This window comes from Corvus moneduloides, chromosome 3, assembly GCF_009650955.1.
Source record: "Corvus moneduloides isolate bCorMon1 chromosome 3, bCorMon1.pri, whole genome shotgun sequence".
NCBI lineage: Eukaryota > Metazoa > Chordata > Aves > Passeriformes > Corvidae > Corvus > Corvus moneduloides.
The window spans coordinates 83,599,307-83,623,551 of NC_045478.1; the positions used below are offsets into that span (position 1 = coordinate 83,599,307).

The 24,245-nt window shown below is 36.5% G+C and overlaps 1 protein-coding gene across 2 annotated transcripts in view; it reads left to right on the forward strand.

Annotated features, from left to right (window-relative positions):
* PRKN (parkin RBR E3 ubiquitin protein ligase) overlaps nt 1-24,245 on the forward strand; it is a 711,187-nt gene that overhangs the window by 203,872 nt on the left and 483,070 nt on the right. For both annotated transcript variants that reach the window (XM_032102474.1, XM_032102475.1), the window contains exon 3: nt 19,281-19,521. In XM_032102474.1, coding sequence (XP_031958365.1) covers nt 19,281-19,521 — 241 coding nt within the window. The remainder of the gene's footprint in view (nt 1-19,280; nt 19,522-24,245) is intronic.

Genomic DNA, 24,245 nt, shown 5'->3' on the forward strand with positions numbered 1-24,245 from the left:
CCCTTGTGGCCTTTAACTTTTTATTTTCTTTGATCATGACTATTTCTCTCATTTCTTTTTCGGTCTGACTTTGGCATTATTCTCCCTTTTCTCTCATTTGGTATCCAGTCCCTGCCTACTTGTGGAATCTCACCCTGTGGCCGTTTGCCCAGGCTTTTTCTTCAAATCCCGTTGCCCTTGTCTGACAACTTGTTTATTGAGCTTCATGTATCATTAAGCTCTGAGCCCTTTTCTCACATTCATAGTCTAATATCCTGTGCCAGTTGCTGAACTTTTGTAGCATCACCACCCACTTCATTATCATCAAAAGTATTTCTGTTGAGGTAAAAACATTACATTTTTCTTTAGTCTCATTCTTACAAGGATCTGAATTCTTTAAGCTGAGATTTTTCCCTGAATGTTGACCCTTATGTAGAATTCTGCTGGAAAAAAAAAGGATTCCAGATACTTACAATGTAGTATTATGAAATATGTAAACCAGAGCAAAGTAATGACTGATGTTGAGGAACTGCCACAATAAAATCCTCAGCCTATAGGACATTTTCATTAAATGCTTTTGTATATTTTGTACCTCATCCCTGTGAAAAAAAAAAAAAACAACCAAAGCCCCTCAAAACAAATGTAAATTAATGTCTAATAGGAATTAGTTTATTAAGTTTTCACAGCAGGTAATGGGAATCTTCATTTTTGGTTTCTCCCTAGGTTCAGTAATTATTATTGCAAATTATATTAATGACACATATTTATGATGCACATTTGTAGTGTATATTCTAAGGACTTTATATGTATTTGTAAGCTGGTGCCTCAAGATTGTTTGAAAAAATTGAGCTGAAACAAAGCATGACAAAAAATTGCTGAAGTGTTCTTCATCAGAGTGCAATTACTGTCCTCTGCATATCCATACATTAACATTCAAAATTTACAGGAATTTCGCAAATTTTCTCCCTTAGAAAAAGATGTCATCATGCCTTTCGATATTGCAAAGCGTATTTACCATGACAATTCTCATATACAAACTCAAGATAATAGCAGTAGGATTTACCATTCCATCTCTTTTGTATAAAATTAGACACTATCTTTCTAGTACTATTTTAAAACACTGAAATCTTCTTAAGAACGAGGCATTGCAATTTTGGATCTTGCAGTAATTTAAGGATCATTATAAAACTGCATCGTCTAAATTCTTAATGTGATTTGAAATTAAATATTGTATGAAATAAGTTTTCCTTCATTTACTGTCAGCAGAAAAATGGAATAGTGTTTTAGAGACTAATCGGCTTCTCTTCAAATTGAGTACAAAGTTACTAGTATCTTAAAAGATTAGCATATTTACTTTCATGGCTCACATCTTCAAGACCTTTATTATTAGTTGCAAAATCTGCTACTGAGGCCATGGTAGAGGAGAAAATCAAAAGGAAAGACATTTTGAGTGATTTGCCTTAGGGGTAAATGGTGGAAAACTTTAGCTTGAGCCTTAACCTGATAGCTACTGGTAACTTCCAGATGAGAAAGCATCATATGTACATTCTCTCCAGCCTCCAGTTAGCAAAATTTTGCCTCTTTTCATCAGGAACATGATGAAAATGTTAAATGTTTGCATTTGTCATACTTAAGTGTTCTCTAAAAAGAGAATTTTTCCATCCTTTGCATTACTAACACCTCATGTAGGAAGGAAAGTCTTTACCAAATCTGCCAACCTATCCTGTAGGCATCATGTCAGATATAAAAATATTTAAAAAAAACAAAACAAAAAACCCAACAAAACATTAGGGCTAAATATAAAGAGCATAATGGAAAAGAGTCCTTACACAGTGCTGGCTCTAAGAGATAAATTATCTGCTTCCCTGTCTGATGGTGATTTTCTAATCCTCAAACACATCCCCCTCCACCTCCCTGCACCTTGATACAAGGCAGCTGCATAGAAATAAAACATAAAATTTTGGATGAAAAATTAAAGCCTCTATCTTATGTTATACCTGGCATTTTTATCAGATGTTTCCTTAGTACTTAGGAGCGAATAATCATTCTTCCATCACCTTCTGTGTGTCATTCATGACTGTATAGCCTGCGCTCTCTCTCTCTGTAGTCTGTTACCCCCAAAGTCAACACTGACAAATCATCAGTTTGTCTCCAGCATTCTCCTAAAACACTACAACGCGGCCACTTTTATTCTGAGTAGGATCAAGTCAAAACATGTTCCTAAACCCCAGCAGTTTTTGTGCCTAATGGTTGAGTCCTCCAGCCTATCTTCATCTGTGCTCCCATATATTGGCCATGTGAGAAGGCATCATGAGGAGGTGGGGATCTGTGATGATCCTGGTACTGGGGTTGTTTCCTCTATGGTTCAACTTAACACTTTCCTGCCATGAAATTTTTCTCCTTAGCTCAGGAGCTGAGAACCTGGTTGGAGCAGCTTAGGTGTAGTCTGCCTCTACAGCTATAAATTTCATTTATGGATTTATGTAAATGAAGCTCTTTGTCTCCCTAGTTCTCCTCTGCCTGGAATATTCAAGGCAAGGTTCTTCCTGTGAGTGGCAGGAACAACCTGATGCATACTTACAAAGCAACACATGCATAGCATTTGTGGGGGGAGCACAAGGCTCCAGTCATTTGCCCAATAATTTAATTTCATTTGTAACTTTCTTCCCTTTCTCTTAAGGTGGTTTTATTTATATTTGTTGTGGTTTTTTCCTCTGAGGAGTTGAAAATGGGAATTTTGCAGCCTCTTTGTCTCTCCTATGGAAATCATTATATATTCAACTTTTTGTCGCTGCAGCAGCTCACTCTGTTCTGGAGCTCTGTCACTGTACATTGGCCTCAATGTGCTGTGAGACATTCAGAATGACATTTATTTGTACAAACTGAGGATCTTGTTCAGATATATTGAAACTTTGGTTGCTGTCCAGCTTTAGCAGCAGAAAACAAATGGTATTTGTTCACAATGTTTTCTTCTGCCAGTCACAGATGACGTTTAAAATGAGTCTTCAGACTGAATAGCTCTCAATGCATTTTGGGCTCAAGGAGATCAAGCAAGTCTTGTGGGCCAAATATTATGGACTTGGACTATTTGCTGGATTTAATTTATTGTCAACTAACAAAAACTTCTGAATACTGAGTTGGGTATTGAGTCAAAAAGGAAAACATAAATAAAAACCTTGTCTTTCCCTTCCTAATCTGAAGCCCCCTTGTTTTCACTGCTGGTTGTGGTCTGTCCCTCACACTCTGGTTGGTGAGGTAATGGGCAGCACAGGTGTTTGGAGTAAAGTACATAATGGTTTCTGTCTGACACTCCTTTCTGTTTTTCCTTTGTCTGTCCTTTGTTCTTTATGTCCCTGCCTGACAAGGTTCACCTGTGAGTTTCAGTCCTTCAGAGGTGTTTCTCCACAGTGAGGGGTGCCCATGGGCTGCAGTCCTTCAGGGATCTCCCCACCCTGGCACAGCTTGCCCTTGTGGGCTAAAGTTCCCTACAAATAACTGCTTTTGGCATGGGGACCTTCCTTCAAAGAATGCCTCTGGCTGTGTTTCCTCTGCAGCACCTTCATCAGCACGTCTCCATCTGTCTCCTCAGTCAGGCACCTCCAGCCATCAGTCTGTGTGCTTCTTCCCCTGATGCCTGCAGGTATTTTATAAATATGGTGGGGCTGGGGTGCTGCCAGCTAACTTGCCTGCCTGCAGTTTTGGCACTCTGTGTGCTGCTGTCACCCAGTCCAAAGGTGTCTGGGCTTGGCTGTGACTGGCCCGTGGCAGGTCATGGCCTCTCCCTGCACACCTCCCACTGCAGACCCCAGTCTGGGGGCTGGAAGCCCAAGCTCTGTGTTATATTGGCGTTGGATATTCTCTTTCGACCTCAATGAACATGTCAGAAAGCTATCTGGAAGTCAAGTTCTCTGTTAAATCTTCATTTTCCCTGTTTAGAAATATTTGGAAATGAAAGAATTTCTTGTAAAAAGGAATATTTGTACATTCATGTAGATGTGCACACTTGTTTTCTTACTTTGTCACTATCAGGCACATGTATTTCTACTGTTCGGAGCTCTGCAGGGTCATGATATATCCTTCACACTTACTTTTTGTTTCCTGATTGATGGAGATGCAGCCACAGTCATGTGTAAAATGATATTCATGTACCTTCTGCCAAGAAAGGGAAAAAAAAAAAAAAAACAAAGGAGAGAGAGAACTTTCTCTGATAAGACTGAAATCAGAACAAGATTGCTTTTGATAAAAGATTGATGAAGAGGCATTCACTGCTTGCAGGAGAAAACATTTGTGAAAACAATTGATAGTGGAAGCTTTTGATAAGACATGCAAAGAAGATTTCATTTTAATATTTATCACTTGTTCTGAAATAGGCAGCTTCTGCATGATGAGGTCATGAAATACAAGATTGGTTCAGGCAAATTCATTACTTCTTTTTCTGTTTTTTATATTAGTTTGCCTCTTCTCAGCTTTATATAATGTATTTTTTCTGTCATCTTTTATAAAATACTTGGGTGCCCATCTGGTATGAAAGTAGGTATAAAAATATTTTTCAGAGCAAAGAGGGCCTAAGTTAACACACTAAGAGTCAGTATTTGTAAACCATATTAGAGATAAGCTCGGTAAGATCAATTCTCTTCTATGGATTTGTGTTAAATTACATTGACTGGTGCCAGGGCAGTCTGCCCTATTTAGTCTGTTTTTTTTAAATCCATTAAATAGACCTTAAGAGTTTAAATCAATAAAAGAAATTACTTACGCAGGTATCTGCAATATTATTGTAGAAATCTTGTTTCATGTGGGATTTGATTTTATGCCTAATTTAAATAAAGAGGAAAATAAATACAAAATACAAGAGCAGGAAAAGAAAAGGGTTCCATGAAGCAGAGGAGCATCATCCATTAAAACTGCACCACACTGTATTACAGTTCGGTCTAGACACTAGCTGTGCAGATGATGCCACACTTCTTAGCAGGTTTTTTTTCTTATTTCTCCTGGCACATTGCAGGACTGCTACAATAATCAAATGCTTGAGGTCAGATCAGAAGAGCAGCTGTGGAAAGGATTGTGAGTCATACACAATTGCTAGTACCAGAGAAAACTTTTCTAGAAGAGAAGATACTTGAAATGCTTGAAAATACTTGAACTGTTGCTGTGAGAAAGAAAATCAGTAAATGACATGATAAGCATATCTAAAATAACAGCTATAAAGTGACAAGATAGTAGAAATTTTCATTCATCTGGTTTTTTGTGAGTTATATAGTATGAGTCCTGTGGTTTGAGCACAAATGTCATTACAGCTACCGTGTTGACAGTCCCATTGGGAATTAAGGCAGTGGATTTCCTGGAAGTTTTCCATTTGTGTTACAAAACTGTGTATCTGTGTACAAATAATAAAAATATCTAGAAAGACTAGGAATTTAATGGATCCTAATGCTAATTTTAGGTATAAGATTTTGCTCTAACCGCCTTCTGCAGTTTCTTATAAATTCCCTTAAAGTTACTGATGGTGGGTGAGATGGAGACCCTTTTGAGTCATTCACTGTAGCTATTCCTCTTTCTTGTTATCAAATTACTTTTACAGACCACACCAGTTCTTTAACTGAGCTTTGTGTTGTAATCCTCCTATTCCTTGCTGTCCCAAAATTCTTCCTACCAAAATATAACATTTTAGTGTTCCTCAAAACTACAAAGATCACCATTAAGTAATAAGATAAAAACTAAAAATATCTTTTCTTACAATTAAAAGGACTGTAGAGTGAAAGTTGTTGCACTTCATTGAGGGAGGCATTTGAAGATTCTGTTTTGCAGCTCAGAGGGAAAAGACATCTCACAGGATGTTAGGAATTTATGAAAGTAATTAACGATGTTTTACTGAATACTAGATTAAATATTAGCTTGGAAAACTAAGTAAATGTCCTGAGCGAATGAAAGAGCTGCCCCTGGGCTTCAACATTTGCATATGTTCATTTAGAGAAACCTTCAAGTGTAACTTAAATATGTATAACTATGTTTTCATCTCTATCAGTCACTGATTTGTGCAACTTGTAGAGCACAGATTAAAATTAGCTTTTCCTTTTTCTTTTAATAATGACAAGACAGCTTTTAGTAGTGAATTGCATCATTTTGTCTTTGTGGGTATATCTATGGTGTCCACATAAGTGGTGCATTGATGTTTGTCCTAAGCCAAGCTGTGCCTGCTCTCTGTGCGTTTTTGTTCTGCACACATCCTGGGTGCCAGAGGCCGGCAGAAGATTGCTCCTTCCACAAGGTCTCTGTGGCACCACAGCTCCTAAAACACTGATGTATTATGATTAATACAAACACTGAATGGAATTTTTTTAAGGATTTAGTACATGATTTGGAAAATATACCTTTTATTAATTTCTTCTTTGTTTGCTCCTTTTTTTTCCCCCTGGTTAAGGGGGGGGGGGGGGGAGGGGGCGGGGGGTGTCATTTAGCATTGCTGTCAGAAAATGACAGCAGAGATTTACAAGTGTAGCACTCCCATCTTTAAGATCGCTTAACTCCTCCAGTAGAACCTGTATCATTTTTCAGGACTTTTGGGTTTTATATACGAAGCTTTATGGTGCAAAATTCCACAATTTTTATGACTGCCTTGTGGCTGTACCTTTAAAGGTGACAAATAGCAACAACGAGTGCCCTGAGGCTGCTTGTATTCATGGGTGTGAGTGTGTAGCTTGCTGGAACTTGAATGCACAGCTTGGGTGCTGCATCTCCAGAAGCAACTAAAACAGTGCTAAAATCTGAAGAGATGAAGCTTGAGCCCAGCAAAGGAATCTCTCATCTTGCTTGTTTTGTGTGAAAGCCCCATCCCTCCATATCTAGAAAGCAATATTGAACTGGCAGTGCCTTGTGACAACCAGCACCAAAGCCTGAGCAAGGATCTTAATTATTTGCAGATAACATTGCAAACTTTGGCCCAGTTTGTTTCTCCCTCCTCTTCTCAGTCACAGGACAAGTGAAAGAGGTAAAAGAAAAAGTAAGAGTAAAGGAACTCTTACTGGTTGAAATTTACCTAAAGGCATGAAAGCCCTGGATGCTCTGAAGAACTGTGACTAGAACCCAAGCAAAATCAATTTGAGTCCCCTACTTAAATTTAAAAAAATACATATTTCCAAACATTTTAGATATAGAAAAAGAAATAATGTATGGAAATTTGCACATTTCTAGCTGCTCTCCCTTGTGTTTAACTTACAGAAGTATACCAGCCTTGAATAAGGAAAATTCCTTCACTTGGTAGAAAAACAGGGAAGCTCCCAGATCTGTGGCCCTCCATATCCACTCAAAACAGCCCATCACTGTTTCCCTTGCATCTTTTGTGTTTTCAATTCCAGTGGTAGCTTATTTGAAGAAAGGATAATTTATGCTATACTTGTAAGGGTTTCAGTTTTATATCCTGTTAATTGCAGCCATCCAAGTTTAGCATCATTCAAGTGGACACTGATAAAAGCATGCAAATATAAGCTCCACATCACTCTCAACTGTGTGCCTCTAAAGACACACGTGCTTGTCATTGAATTAATTTCAGAGCTTTTCTCATTCAAGGCAAAGAAGATGAAAACAAAAGAAAGTGAAAAAAAGAAACAGGACTGTGTTTTGTCATTGGCATGAATGTTCTCAGTCCCTTTTTGAGGGACCTAAGCTGAGGCTGGACAAGATCAAAGAGCTTTAGGGAGATTAATTTTTAGCATCTGTACTACAAATTACAGTGTTGATCCTTTCAGAGAGATAAGATGAGCATCACCTTTTACTTCTCAGTAAAGTGAGAATTGCAGGACTGTTAAAGCTGGTCCCTGGCTGAAGTCAGAAAATGTTCTCACACCATAAAACAATAATTAACACAAAGAGGTGCTGTGAGGATAAGGGGAGCATCTTGTCCGTTGGAGTATGCATCCACTCTGATAAAAAGTGTGCTAAAAGGGATGATGCTTGTTGTGTGACATGACAATTCCTGCCACAAAGAGCTAGAAGCTGTGCTGGTAGTCTCTCTGTTTTCTCTTACTGAACTGTGACAGTCGTTGGCTTTGTCTTGGATTTTTTTTCTTGCCTTTATTGTGTGGCTGAATTACCTGTTTCCTGGCTTTAAAATGTGTCTGTACTGTACTGCTTGTTCATCTTTAAGACAGAGATGATTTACAAGTCCAGGCTTACAGAGCTTAATTCCCATTGCTAAGGAAAGTTCACGGGAGGTTATACGCTTTCTTGGCGCAACTGTTAACAAGACATTTGTTTTTAAAATAATAGATTTTTAAAATTGATTTTTAGTGGAGCTAGCCAAGCGAACCAGGTCTGATTCTCTGGGGAAATCACTGTGGTGGTTTTACCTGATACACCAGTAGAAAGTTAACAGTTGTAAAACCTGCTGAATCTCCACGCTGTAGGAAAAAAATGGTCAACTAATCTTTTAAACAGAAGTGGTTTCGTTTTGAAGAGAGGACAGCATATAATTGCTGATCTTCTTTTAGTCATTCCATGGTACTTTATGTGTTTCCTTTACTCTCTGTAAACGTAGGTAAGTGTAACTTCCAGCAAATCACTGCACAAAAGTATGTAACTAGACAACACTTGTGGCTATTTTAATAAAGCTATTACCTTTAATCAGTAGTAGCACACCCATCAGATAATCTGAAATGTATCTGCTGATGCCTTTGATGAGAGCTCAGTATCAGAAAACTTTTGTGTGTTTGGACTAGTGTCTTAGTTTGAAACAGGAGTCAGCTTTTGAAATGGATCTCCCAATCATCCCCATTTACCGTGCTGTGGCTTGAATGATGGGGCATTATCAGAGCAAATAAAGTAGATGCCTTTTGATTGAAACTAAACAGGGAGATGTGTTTCAGAACTTCACATATTAGAGTTGCAAAAGAGAGCCAAGATTAAAGGTAGTCTAAACTCAAAATGTCCGCAAGCATCTCCAAAACCTTAGCCCCCAAGCTTTATAGTGTGGATTTCTGGTCCTTGACACAAACCATTTTGCTGTGGAGAGCTACTTCTTTTGGTCTGCAGTACTTGGTAGTGCAAATTAGGTTGGTTTCTTGCTTGTTTACTCAGACAAGCCTGACAGACTTTTGAGAAATCTACATCTCTGTAAAACTTCAAATTTTTGAAACCTTGGAGCTTCTCAATTTTACAGCACTTCTTTTCTCTCCATGAATGCTGCTCATAGACATCTTCCTGCATGTGTTTTCAGAATGTGAATCTTGATCTGAATCCGAATTACACAATTTCTCATTCACATGGAAAGATCTTAATATTCCAGATTTTTTAGCAAAGAGTTTGAACTTATATGTGACATGCCTATGAAAAGCATATGACGTGTTGTAAACTGAATGTATGCAGAAGAGAGAATGCCATGATACAAAAATCTTCAAAATCATTTTCAGGAACCTGCTTGTCTTAATAATCTATGCTTTTCTAACTAAATGCAAGTACTGAACCTCTCTATCGTAGTTTGATGCTGTATCACTGAAGATTTCTATCTTAGAATTGAATTGCCTTGGGGGAAACTGAACATTTTTTCCCAGCTATGGGTAAAAGTTAAAGCAGTTTTCTTTATCTTTTTTATGGGTCATAATTCTCTTGTTATGATGTTCAAAAACATCTTTCATCTGTAACTCAACAAGGTGTTCTCACCTCCCTTTTATAATGGCATGTTTCATATATACATTCATTTTTTAGCAGAATTGGTCTGGATTTATTTATAGTCATGATTTCCATTTATGCTAGACATTTTTTTGAAAAATAACACATTACTTAAAGGCATGAAAAAGATCTTTTCATATGAATATCAATTTTTAATTATTTATCTTGTATTTTCATAGCATTCACCTTGTTTGTATTAGCGTGATATTGTGGTTTCAGCCAGAATAGAGTTAATTTTCTTCCCAGTAGCTGGTACAGTGCTGTGTTTTGGATTTAGGATGAGAATAACGTTAACACACTGATATTTTAGTTCTTACTAAGCAGTGTTTATGCAGAGGCAAGGGCTTTAAAGCTTCTCACCCCACCCCAGCAGCAAGCAGGCTGTGGGGGCAGAAGAAGTGAAGAGATGCAACCAGGAGAGCTGACCCCAACTGACCAAAGGGATATTCCCCACTATATGGCCTCTTATGTCTATCAGTATATGAACAACGGGGAAAGCCGGCCAAGGGCTGCTGCTCAGGAGCTGAGCTGCATCCGTTGGTGGGTGGTGAGCAGTTGTGTTGTGTATCCCTTGACTTACTGTTTTTGGGGTTTTTTCCCCTTTCTTTTCTGTCCTAGTAAACTGTCTTTATCTCAAGCCACAAATTTTACTTTTTTTCCCAATTCTCTCCCCCACACCATTGAGGGGTAGGGTGGGTGCAAGAGAATTGAGGGAGTGGCTGTGGGTGTTCAGCTGGGTCAAACCACAACATGAGTGTTCTCCCTTTTAAAATAAGACATGATTTCATATGGGGTGGGAATAAATGAGGTGACAAACTATGCCCACATGTACTGGGCATAGGGATTAATTGTAAGAGTGTTTTCTGATATGGCATGGATCTCCCATTAGGGATTGGAAGAATCTATAAACTGTCTCTTTTGTAACATACCTGGCTATACCTCTGGCAAAGCAGCTTCTTCTACCTTAAAGTCCAATTGGATATGTAGGTGTGCTGCATAATATTGCACTGCATAGATTTTCCAGCATTATCCTGCTGGGATATTTTGGTAGGCATAGCCCAAACATCAAATCTAAGACCATTTTTACCCGTCACGGAAACTGCTAGTTTAAGAGCAAGTCTTCAGGTAAAATCCGGGAAAGCTCTGGAAAAGATTTGATCTCTTGTCCATATTGATACTAGGGAGTTAAGTTCCCAGGTAGGGCCACATAGGGTGCTCACTAGGTTTTATTTACAGCTGTTCTCATAGCAGCTGCTCAAACTGATATATAGATGCATGAACTGGGACAAGTAGAAGACCAAAGTGCTTTTTGGTGGGGATGTATACCAGGTGCTGGCCATAAAGCATGAAAAAGGCATCTGTGAATGACTAGTTGAAGTAATTGGAATAAATATTTATAGCTATTAAACTTTTGATGCAGTAGACAATAAATTCACAGGAAAAATTTGCTTTCTACAGTGGAGTATTTACTATACATAGGAATTCTTTCAGAGATCTTTGGAGAAGGGAATTTTCCAAATTCCTTTCTGCAGCTCTGTAGCTGCCACCATAGTGCCCCATCAGCATGAGAGACTACTGAAGTCTTTAAAATATTTTCAGAGTTCTGCCTAGTAAGTGACTCTCCAGTTTTTCAAATAGAATTTATGTCTCAGTAATGTTCTGACACTTATTAGGTGTCAGTGTGAGGCCACTTTTATGCCTGTTCCTCACATACTCACTAATGCTTAATGTATGCCTTAAGTGAAGACAGAGAAGTGTGAGCAGATTGGCAGTGTCTGCCGTGCTGAGATAAATCTTCCCAAAGAAGAATTTAAGGGAAGAGGAAATAAAAATTAGATCTTACATTAGTCAAATAACATACAGTCCACAGTCCTGAGGGCATGCTGCACTCTGCAGACTGTGAGCAGTGCTCGCTTATTAGACCTTTTCTGAGCACAGTACCTTTTATTACCATTTAACCCAGACCAAAATGTGCCCAAATGTAATTCATTCAAGCATTTTACAGAATACACTTGTTACTTGTTCTGTTTCATTGTGGCTTGAGAAGAAATTAGAGCAATGGAAAATACAATCCATACCTGGTAAATAATAAGCTTTCTTTTTTATGTTTACTGCTGGAGATAACATGTTTAGAGAGTATAAATTCTATCAGGTAGTTCAGTGTGGAAGATGGAATAACAATGAGGTGCACTCAACTGTGTTTAGGAGGCAAGCAAATGGTCATGAGAACTTAAATTCTTTTTTAATGTAGCATTATAAGCTTTTCATTGTCCTGTTGCTTTCTATACAGGCATTTTAATAAATGGCAGGTTTATAGGTTGTTTTTTTGTGCAAAATATATGAAATTACAAGAAGGAAAAGGTTGTTCATTTACTGAGAAAAGTTTTCTATGAATTTAGTGTTCATTTGACTATTTCTCTTCCGTTTTATATCTGTACGATATGTTCTTAATGTCACTGTGGAGATACAAATAGCTTTGTAAACATAATATTAAAAAGTTCTGCTGCCTTCTGTGTCTTTTGCAGATTGTTATGCAGAGTTTTGAAGGGAATAACAATAATCTAAGCAGGTATTTTTATGTCGCAAACTGTCTCGTGCTGCCAATAAAACATTTTTATTTGTTATAAGGGTTAATATATCTTTCGGGAATTTGTGCTAAAAGATCTACATTCAAGAAAAGTTATCATATTAATGGTGTCGTTTTACTAGTAATGCCATTTAGAAATATGTATATAGCATTGCTAAGGTCTTAGATTGTGTACAAAAAGTAATAACCCTGCAAAATTCCTAACTGAGCATTAACTCTGCATTCCCTCCACTGAGCTAGAAATTAACGTTAAATTTTTGTGTTGTAATGTGAAAAAGATGGAAATGAAGCGTGAAGTGATTTTTAAGTGCAGGAAGAGGGGGAATTCTGACTTAGTTGGAATACATTTCCATTTCCAGCAAATTATTAACTCATTAAGGGACTAGTCAGTATAAAATCCTAAGTCTTTTACTTCTCTTTAAAGAGTATCATTCAGAGCAGAACCTTTGTAATACATGAACTATTGTGTTTGGCTGTAAATCAGGGGATTTTATTTTTGTAAATGCTAGTCTGGGCTTCTTGCTACACAGAGGGACCATTGGCTGAAGGAACTGTAGTAAATCACACAGTATGTACTTATTTCCTCTTGTTCAACATCCACTGTTCTCTTTGCTAAAAAATAATAGAATCTAAATTTGAATGTGTCTGAGTTAACTCTTTTTGTGTAGCATTACATAAAAAGTACTTGTTAGAAGCTAAGTAGCAAGCATGTTCCACATGGAAATTCAAAGCAACAGTAAGATTTATGGTTTTAGGCAAATATCTCAGGAATTTTAGGGTTATCCTTCCTTACAAATTGTAGATGGAGTTTATTCCTCTCACCTGGCACTTACCTATGGGACAGAGTCTTTATAGGCGTCTTCAGAAAGTTCAGTGTTACAGGAAGAGAAAATATATAGCAATATATATCAGTATGACTGCTATGCTTACTGGTTGCTGTAATCCTGAATTCCCAATTGGCAAACATAATCAGGATTGTGACAACTTGGTAGAACATGAATGTTTATCAAAGGGAGGTTATATAGAGTGGCCCTGACTTGTTACTCAGGAGCCTTTCCTGGCTCCCACTAAACTTCATTTGTCTGCTATCAGTTTGGAAGGGACCTCAAGGATCATCTGGTCCAATCGTTCTCAGCAAAAACATGGTCTAGACAAGATGGCCCAGCAGGATGTTCTTAAAAGTGTCCAATGTTGTGAAATTCTCCAATACGCTGGGGAGATTATTCCAATGACTGTTCTCATTGTGAAAAATTTTCTTCCTGTGTTCCAACTGGAGTCTCCCCAGGATTTACTTGTACTCATTACCTCTTGTGTTTTCCAGGTGACTCCGTGTGAAAAAGGACTTGACTCTAATAGTAGTCCTTAAAATGATACTAGGTTTTGGACATAGAAGGCAATGAATCCTTTTTCATATCACATTTTTTATATTGTTCCTTTTTCTATTTCTTCGGCAGTGCCAGTAGTTAAACTACTATAAGAACTGAATAGGAAAAGTTTATAAAAATTAGGGTACAAATATTCTGCTAAGTGAAGGGTTTTCTGCCTTTTCATCACATTTCTTTGAATGTGTGGTGCTTTCAATAACACATCTACTTTTCCTTCTATTTCTAGGTGTTGCTTAGCACCTACAATATTCTGAATTCTAAATGAGAACAGTAATGTATAACTCTGAAAATGTTGAAAAGGTGAACTGAAATCAAATATAGATGTATTCCATAGCATCATAAAATAGCAAGTAGTTTCTGGTTGCTGGAATTTAACTGCTAAGTGGTCCATGTAATTTAGGCCTGATGGTGCACTGGCTTTTTTCCCTTGCCCCATGTGGTGCAATATTTAGTTCACTGCCACTGAGCAGACAGTATTCAGAAAAATGGATGGTGATATCAGATCAGAGTGCTGATTTGCTTCATTATTTTAACAGTGCTTAATTTTCCCTTCAGGTTTCTCCTTGCTATGACCTGCATAAGATTCTCTGAGCCCAGAAGCTGATTTTTCTTTCTATATTAGCTGCTCAAATAAAAGAGGTTAAGTCTTCTGGCAAATCTTGCTTCTGATTTCTTAAACCAACATGGTTCAACAGAATATTACTATCTCTGTATTTTTTTATTTTAGGTAGTCTCTACTTTCATTAATAAACCAGCTTTAGCTTCCTATGTAATAAAGTGTACTATCATGCTGTTGCTTTCTTCTTCTTGCTTTTTTGCATTCACTGTGATCAGGGGATGAAACACCATTGCACTTCCCCTTGATTTCCTTTCTGTTTCTGCTGCTTTTGAGACCTGGACTCTGATCTTGTGAAAGGGTTACAGCAACAGTAGAGTAAGACTTGGTGAGCTTTTTTTTCCTCTCTCTTCTGGGAACTTAATATGTTTATTTGCCTGTTTAGAAGGTCATCTCTAATGTCTCTACATTATCCATGAAAAAATATTTTCCCCATAAAATTGGTGTGTCATCTGCACTTTTACATGGGTCCTATTGGTTCGAAGAGATATGCTGTGCTATGCACTTTCTGGAAAACAGTTTTATTTAATTCACTCTTCAAATTAATGAAACAAAAGTGTCCCCTTTATTTTTCCATCTGATGCTGAAATGCAGCACAGTTAAGGAAAAAGAAAACAAATTGGAAAGCCAACTTTTTGGTTTCTGTTGATCATTCATAGAAAATACCTTTTATTGAGAATTGGGCTTGTGTGAATCTCTTAGGGAATGGCATCAGGTGGTCTATTATCTGCTTGATCTAAATACACAGCAGTTAGACAATTCCGCTGTTATTGTATCCACAAGAGGCCCCAGCGGAGTAAAGGTGTGAGTCTCCAGCTAACATAAATTTGGAAGTTCAAACTGAATCATATGTAGGGGAGTGTGAAGAATTGCTCTTTGTGATTGATATGCAATAAGAAAATACCTCAACACCTCAAAACTCCCAACTCATGGTTAGCAGGAAATGGAAATTTATAAATGTGTTGTCAAGAAAATCTCAAACAGAAACCTGTCAGAACCACTGAATGGTTTGGGTTGGAAGAGACAATAAAGATTATCTAGTTCCCACCCCCTCACTATGGACAGGGATGCCACCCGCTAGATGAGGTGGCCCCATCCAGCCTGGCCTTGAACACTTCCAGGGATGGGGCATCCACAGCTTCTCTGGGCAACCTGTGCCAGTGCCTCACCACCCTTTCAGTAATGAATTTTTTCCTGACATCTAATCTTTTTGTTTAAAAGTGTTCCCGTTGGCCTGTCACTAGCTGCCCATGTAAAAAGTTCCTTCAGGTACTGAAAGGCTGCAATGAGGTCTCCCCAGAGCCTAACAAGAGGATTTCAGAGTAACTTAAACACAATCATCTTTTCCTTCTTCATAATTTATTTTAGTCTTCCCAGCTGACCTTCTAGTTAGCCCACAGCTCTCAGCACCAAAGGATATTTTGTTGTTCATTCAGGATGTGCTGATTCAACCTTGTGAAATTCAACTTGAGAAATCAGGAAAAAAAGAAAAAAGGCTTGAATGAAAAAAATTTTTATTTTCATTTCCTCTGCTATGAATTCATTTTCCCAAGTTGGCCAAAACCCATTTTCTCTAAAGAACTAGTCCTTATTACTGGGTTTTATAATTTTTGGATCTTCTCAGTTCCCTTTGCTCTAGTGAAGGAAGATACTTCATAATCTACTTTACATACACTTGCAGTATTTCCCGTTGGAATATGGAACACAGGCATTAATTTGGATCAACACATAAGACAGACAATATCTCTAGAATCATTAATAATAGATATTCTCAAAAGAATGTTTCTTGAGGCGTAAAACAAATACATGAAGAAAATAAAAGTGACATTGACATAAACAGTTGTATCTTACAATAGTAACCTAAGGCAAAACCCAAGCACTCAAAGAAATAGTTAGAATTCTACCTCTTTTCTCAAAGAAAAAGCTGCAGACTTAGCCCATCTATTGTCCATGAAATGTAATTTGCTATAAAGCATTAATCACCCAAGTTCTGGGAAATGCTTGGTGATATTCCCATCCAGATCTCTCCACAATTAAGATATGATCACAACTCTTTTTTATTTTCTTCTTGTACTGTTTTATCACTTTTCTTACAAAGGTTGAGGATTAGTTTCCTCCTTTAAACACAAGCCAAATTCAATTCAAATGTGGTCAGAAAAATGTTAAAAAGCTGGTGCTTTGGGATTCCATGTTTGTTATTGCTCAGTGACTTCCATATGAAATCTATACAAGGTACAAATCAAAGGATGTTGTTTCTTTCTCCTACCTGCTCTCTTTGAAAAGTTATCCTGAGATCTGCTAATTAAGCTTTCCTGAGACTGTTATCGATACTGTTATCATCAGTAGTGATGTTCAATCTTTCAGAGTTTGTTTTTGTTTTAGATAAAGAGATGGAAGAAAGCTAAGATGCATGTCCATCTGTCCTTTTAAATTTTTATTAAGTGAAATACCAAAATAAACTATTGCTATGGTCATATACAGAATCACAGAATATTCTGAGTTGGAGGAGACCCACAAAGATCAGAGTCCAACTCTGCAGAGAATGGCCCATGCAGGGATCAAACCCACAACCTTGGCATTATTAGCACCATGCTCTAACCAGCTGAGGCAATCTATGGAATTGCCCAAAGTGCACATTTCACAACTTTTTCTGAAGTATGTAATTGTTGATATTGCTGAAGAGAGAATAGTAGGTAAGATGGAGTTCTTTTTTGTCAGCCCTCCCTTTGTTTCTAAGCTAACCCCATAGCTTCCAGCTTGCAAAAAGAACTGGAAAAGGACCTGTACTTTTAAAAGATCAATTGGTATAACTAGGCATATAAACGTGCACAGCAGCCAAGATCAAGCAAGAGTGGTTGAAAAGGTTTGTGGGGGAATTTTGTTTTGTTTAAGCAGCTCTTTCCGTCCTTATTCCCTCATATGCACTATGTCCTCAATGTGATTGTAGCACAGCATCAGGCAGTGAACTGAATCAGGAGCTGATCCAAGCTTTAAAAAAAAACAAATAGAGAAGGACAGTAGATGGTGAGAAAAAAATGAAAGGCAGAACAGGCTCTGGTTAAGCAAGCAAAACTGCCAGAAGAGATGATCATTAAAAAAGGATATGATTGATTGGCAGTTTATTAGGGGTTTCCAAGGTTGTGAGTTTTTACATATATACCTATTTCTCTTTTTAAACTCTCACTCTAACTGAGCAAATCACTTTTGAGCTCTTCATTTGCCTAGTTATTAATTTCATTATTAATTTCTTTTAGATTATTAAATTCTTTAATGTTATGCAGTATTCTTAGTTGGAGAAGTTTTAGAGTGACAGACATGTTTTGGATATTGTGTTAATGAATGGAATTTTTGAGCTATTTAAATGGATTTTGTTAAAATGCTGGGGCAACAAGTTGTATAAAAAAAAAAAAGAAGACCTTTAATGTCAACATAATATTTTAAGGTTGAAATAACTGCTTTGATTGACTATTACGACTGCAGTGTCCTTGCTCTGACAAATCTCTGCTGGCTGATTACTGCTTCACTAAGGAGACAGTGTGTTATTAAAAATTCAATTAAAAAAAAATGAATGCCAGATTCTTGTCCTTTAAATTGCATTGCATAAGAAAGAAAGTGTGGAGGGAGAAGTACTGAGAAATAATGTAAGAGAATGAAGAAAAAACACTCAACAGAAAAAAGACCATAATAGAAAAAGTGGTAGAAGAGAGAGTGGGAGAATGAGGGTATAAAGAGCACTAAAATATCTGTGGAGGAATCTTTTGCAATTAAAAGTGCATGTAAAAATTGCATATACAAAATACAAATTTTAAATATTGTTTAGATACAGAGACAAATGCTTCAGAACTCTTTCTGTTTCTCCCAAATGGATTCAACAGTCTGTCTTGACATTTCACAGCAGAGATGGCCAACCTAATGATGTTGCAGTTAGAAAAATAATTTCTTGACAGACTAACTACTTTCTATGTAGGCTGATGTTTGTGTGTGGTTCATTCATGATACTGGAGAATTAGGTGTGGGTTTCCAGAAGGTATCACCTAATAAAGAACAATTTTTCTTGCAAGGTGTGTTGTGGAAAGATCCATGCAAGTCTTTCTTGAAACCCCTATAATGATGATATGTCTTCTAAAATCTCTGTAATTTCTAGTTATGAGGTAATATTTTGATTTTCTGTTCTGTATTGTGAAAATGATGAACAAGTTGTGAAAGACATCCTGATTTATCATTGTTAAACCTCTCATAAGATCCTTATTTACCCTGCCATTTTCTAAGACACAAGATCCGGAAAGACTGTCTAAGAATCGCCTCTGATGAGGACTGAAAAGGAGGAGGAGCTTCTGTATATGTGAGACCATCAAATGGTCTAATTTTGGGCTAAAATGGCTAACAGTTCTTTCGTTTTATCATGAAAGACCACAACAGTCATGAGGTCTTCCACAGGCTTTCTCTAAATCTAAAGTCAACAGTTAAATGTCATTTTTAGAAAGAATGGGAAACTCATACTGAGTCTACATCTCAAAGCAGATTTAGACTGAAAATTGCATTACAGAGAAGAAATAAGTATCAGTCTTCATCAGTAGCATCATCTTTCCTGTTTCTGATTATAAAAATATTTTGGAGTACCTTGTTCATGAACTCTCTGTGATCATCAAGTTTGACCCTGAATTGCTACATGAAGAGTGTGTTTTAGCATTATCTGTGCAAGTGCCTCTTGAGTTTTGAATAGTCTTAGTGCTTGATTTAGTAGTGCTCCCTCTGGAGATTTTTTACTTTGTGCCAATAAACCTGACTTACTTAGAGCTTTTGGCTCTGGTCCACTATTTCTTTGTCAAGTGTTTAGAACTTGTAAGTGTTGTGACCCGATTGGCAATGCAAGTAATCCTAATTCCAGCAATTTACACTTGTCACTTTGCTTTACACTCCATTACTGCACACTGAAATTCTCCACAAAATGGTTTGGAGACCATTTAACAAATAACAAATTGGAGATAGAAGGATTTTGTCCATTATGTCACAATTAATTATTTATTGGGATTTTGGTTTTGTGTTGCAGAACTGTGACCTGGCCCAGCAGAGCATTGTTCATATTGTTCAGAATCCACAGAAAAACAGTCAGAACAAGGAGGAGACAGAAGATAACTGTGTTGGAGGTGTTCTGAAAGCCTTGAAAAGAGAACCTGAGAGTCTAACTCGCATAGATCTCAGTAGCAGCATCCTCCCATCAGTCTCTGCAGGGCTGGCAGTTATTCTGGATCCTGGAAAAAACATAGTTTCCCTTTCCTCTGAAAAATCAGGTAATTCAGTGACTTAGTACCTTTCAATATACATTTCTAAACGTGTATTTTTCTTTCTTAGGGCAAACAGTTCTAATTCCACACCGCAGGGAAAAAGCCCTTAAAATATATGGTTTATTTTACTTACTAAACAAAAAATACAGCAATATTAAGAGGTGGTAAGCATCTGATGTGTCTTCTAGCAAAATTATTTTGCTTTGTGGATAAAATGAGTGATTTCTTGTGTAGTTCCTGTCTCTAACTTGTATTATGCTACTATTTTTACAAATTATTATAAGATGGCAAAACCCCCAGAGGTCTATGAGAAGGCAAAAAATAGTGTCTGTAAAATTTCCATTATAGAAGTTTCCTTAACTAGAATTTTTGGCAGCTTATGCCTTGCAAATATGTTTAATTCCCAATCTGTTGTGATGTTTTCATACCCCTACGTTTTATAAAAAAATATTTACAATAGATTTAAGATTTATTAAATCTTTGCTGGCACAACACATGATGGTGATGATTCATACTATGGACATTAGTAGTTCTTCATCCACCAAATGATTACTAAGAATATCTTCTTTGTGAAAAATAATCTGAGGCATAAGTTACTGCAAAATGGGTTCTGCTATAATATTTAAAATAGTTCATGACAGAGAAGCTCAAGTCAGAAGCAAATATAAGAATCTCTTAGCAATTACATGAATCTTCTCGGAGAAGCCTTCTCTTTACAGACTTTACAGACTTGTGTTGCCCCAGGGAAGATACATCATTCTGTGCAATACCAGATTCTGTTGTGATTTATCAAAATAGTCCATCAGAGATGTCTTTTTAGAAAGAACAGTATACAAATACCCTTTTTGCACAGTACAGAAGGTAATACTAAACGTGTCTATCCAGAGTACAGAAGATAAATTGTGAATGTGACAGAGATACCTCTATGACTAACCTGACCACAGAAATCATCATGCTTAACAAAATGGCTACTAAAACTATTAAAATAACTTCTAGAGAATTTATTAAGTAGCTCATGCAGAAAATATACAATCCTTGGGAGGGTCACAGAAGTATTACACAACTGACTTGGTCAACCTCTCACTGCCAACTAATGATGAATGAGTGCAGTTTAGGAGCAAATTAGTACCCAGCTTAATGATCCACATCTCCCAATCTGAATGAGTAATGAGATAAGAGGGGCATGCTGATTTAAATCTGGTAAACTAGGGACAGGGTGTCAGCCTGGACTTGCTCTGAGAAGCAAGGCAGAAGTGTGAGCTTTTAAACATTACCACATATTTATTTTTTCACTGCTGTACATGATACGTACAGGGATTTAATATCTGTGCTTGACTTTACAGAATAGCTTATACATGTGTAAGGACTTTCAAAATGTGTTGTGTGACGTGGTTGTCCACAGACTATGAACTCTGTGAAGCCAAGTACAAACTGATAGGTGTCTTCTATTGCAGCAAGTATTTTCATGGCAGAATGAAAACTGAGGAAAAAAATGTACTGATAAAATATGTGGATTAGTTTTATCTGTGATTAAGTTATAAAGGCTTTTTATCATAAGAAGACAAAAAAAAGAAGAACCGCTCTAATGACTGATAGTTCCTTGTGGAAGGATGTTAATATTAAGTACTTTTTAAAGGCCTTTTAACTTCTTTCCTTGTTTGGTTCTCAGTATGAAAACTTGTCCTTTTGGCTGTTCAGCTCCACCCCTTTGTTCAATAGGGGGAACTATATTTTTCCTAGGCAGGAAGTCAGACTGCAGAATCCCATTCCCTCCCTTTTTTAAATGTATTACTAATGTCAAGCAAATCTGTAATATGAAATAAAAAAGTTAGTTCAACAGAATCTCTTTTGTGTAAGATGACGTGAATGTTGTTACTTACATAATTCCCAGTTTAATTCATTATCAGCTGATTTATTATTTTCTGTGAATCAACTAGATGTGGTCATCATTACTTAGGTTTTCTATTTTCAACTTTTAAATCAATGTTCATCTGGTCAGTTACAAAAAAAGTTCTGATGTTCTTTACGTAGTCTTTTACAAATGCTTGCATGCAAGGCACCTCTGTTTCCTTATCTTTCTATGTTTTTTTCACAGAAGAGTAAATAAAGTACTGGTATATACTGACTTAGGTGTGCCAAGCTGTAAATTCTAGCAAAAAGAGGGATTGATCGTTTTCCATCTAGTTAGGAAATGCTTAACGAAAAGTTAATATATGTTAAAACTTCTTGTCTTTCCAAATAATACAAGTATCAGTTGAGGCAGATGAAACTGGGTGTAGATTGACCCTCAAATTAGTATTTATACACAATACTAATATATTTATGCATAATACTAATTTTATATACATATATAAAACCTCGGTATTGTTAGTGGTGCATAAAGAGATGAACTGGTTCCCATTCCATGTAAGAGTCTGATACATGAAAGAGACAGTAAAAAACACTTAGAAGGGAAAGCCACAATTTAAGGTGTGGATAGTCAGAACTGTGCATACTTCTGAGACAAGCCCTGATGAATAAAAAAAAACCCCACATCAATTTAACCAGGGAAATTGCTGACATTGTACAAATAGTTTTTGGATCGTATTCTGATGATTGTGTGTTAAAAATTCCTGTGCCCTGTAATTGATATTACACTTTATTATAATTCTTTTACTCAAAAAGCCTAAAAGCATAAGAATTTTTATGTCAGATCTGTTTGACGTAAAATGAGTAGTCTAAAGTCCTGAAGTATTATACAATTATTTCATAGTTTCATAGCATTTATAATCTCAAATTAGATCCAGGTTGGTCAGTGTTATGGTGTACATCTGCCACCCCATTTGTACGTGGTGTTCGGCTGAGTACTACTACCCAGTACCAAGTTGAGAACAACTGCAGCTATTTCTTACCCATTTTTGAGAATTCCATCAAAACATGAGCACTCATCCATTCAAAATGGCTTCCAGTGTAGAAAGAATATTTTTATTGTCACTCAGAAGCATGAAGTTCTGTAAGCTTTCAGCAACTGCACCAGACAAAACTGAGACAAAAATGAACTTATTTTCCCATGACCTATTATTGCTTTTCTGTGTTACAAATCCAAATATATAAGAATTTACTATTACCTTAAAAGAGAATAAAGGATTTCTAAATTTTTCTTGTGTCGTTTAACTGCATTTTTTTTTCAAAAGAAACTAATAAGTATAAAGTTTTTTTCCTTTGGCATCTGTACAAATCATTTGTTGATTAATTATAAAAAATATACCTTAGATCCATGGTATTGTAAATGAGTAGTTTGGGGATGGAAAATCAGTGTTCTGTGAAATTTACATTTAATAATTAGGTCCTTTTTCCTAGAATTATCAAAAATTTGTTCTAAAAGCAATTTTTCAGAGTGCTTACGCTGACCTTTCTTGAATTTCTTGAAATACTAGTCAGCATTTCCTGGTGGTTACATGATTCTTATGATGGTCCTCTTTCACAGATATCTATTTGAATAAGATTCATATTGCTCTACAAGAAAAAGTAGTAATTTACTTAATATGCAACCAATGTATTCTCTCAGTAGACATATCAAGTAACTAGTAAGGTTACTATTTATTTTTGGACTTGGTGCCATGACAGTTTACTTTTGTATTAGGATTAAATGACTTTTAATTTAAATGAAAATTCATCATGCAGCACATTGTGATCTAGCCTGTATTTGATTCAGATTTTTGATAATACATTATTTTACAAACTTTTAAATATTAAATGCAAAACTAATTTGAGGATCAATCTACACTCAGAAAAGGGAAAGTATTAACTTACCTTTTTTAGAAATGCAGAATAAAGTACCAACTCAGAAATAATATACTAGTCTTGATTCTGGCAAATAATTTCTGGAAAGCAAGGCTGCATTTGTCTTCATTACACACTGTGTAAATTTACTGTATGTACAATTCTGTTTTAAAGTTCAAACAAATCTTTACAAAATTTCTGCATGGACAGCTGTCTCTGTGCTAGTGGTTAGGTCCTGCACATTTTTAATCGTTATCACTGTGCATTCATGACATACATTAAACTGTTAGACTTTCACTGTTAGACCTTTTATCTTAAATTTGTTGTCAATGTACAGTACCATAACCTGATGCCATTTTCATTGCACTGATGTGTTGTAGTCACAAAAATTGAGTTCATCAGGCCTGAGAGCTCTTTTAGAAGAGAAACTGGAACTGAAGTACTTGTCTTCCTTCCTCTACATTTTTCCCTTTCTTATTTGATTTTTTTTTTTAACTTGTCCCTGTCCTGAATCTCCTTTGTGCTCTTCACTGCTTCCATTGTTTTTTGTTTTGCCAGCTACCTTTCATGGGTATTCCATACTTGGAAGATGTTCTGCCCGTTTGCAGTCCCTCATGCATTTTGTTTTGTTTTGTTTTGTTTTACAACTTTTTGTCACATGGATGCCTCCTGAGAAAAAGATGTGTGTAACTACACACTTCTTTGTTCGTTTGGTAGTCACGCTGCTCACATACTTAATGCAAAATGCTTACACATCATGCCTATTTCACAATGTTAGAACATGTTTTTCAGAAGTAACCATCTTTTAAGTATGTTCATCTCAGGTCTAAAAATCTGTGTGTATTAATAGACGAGTATGACAACAACATTTTCATAGTGTAAAGAGACATTGGATTTAATTTTACCTCAATTGCACTAAATATTTCCTAGGTACTGAATGAGAATTTTTCAAAAATTTTAAGTTCCCA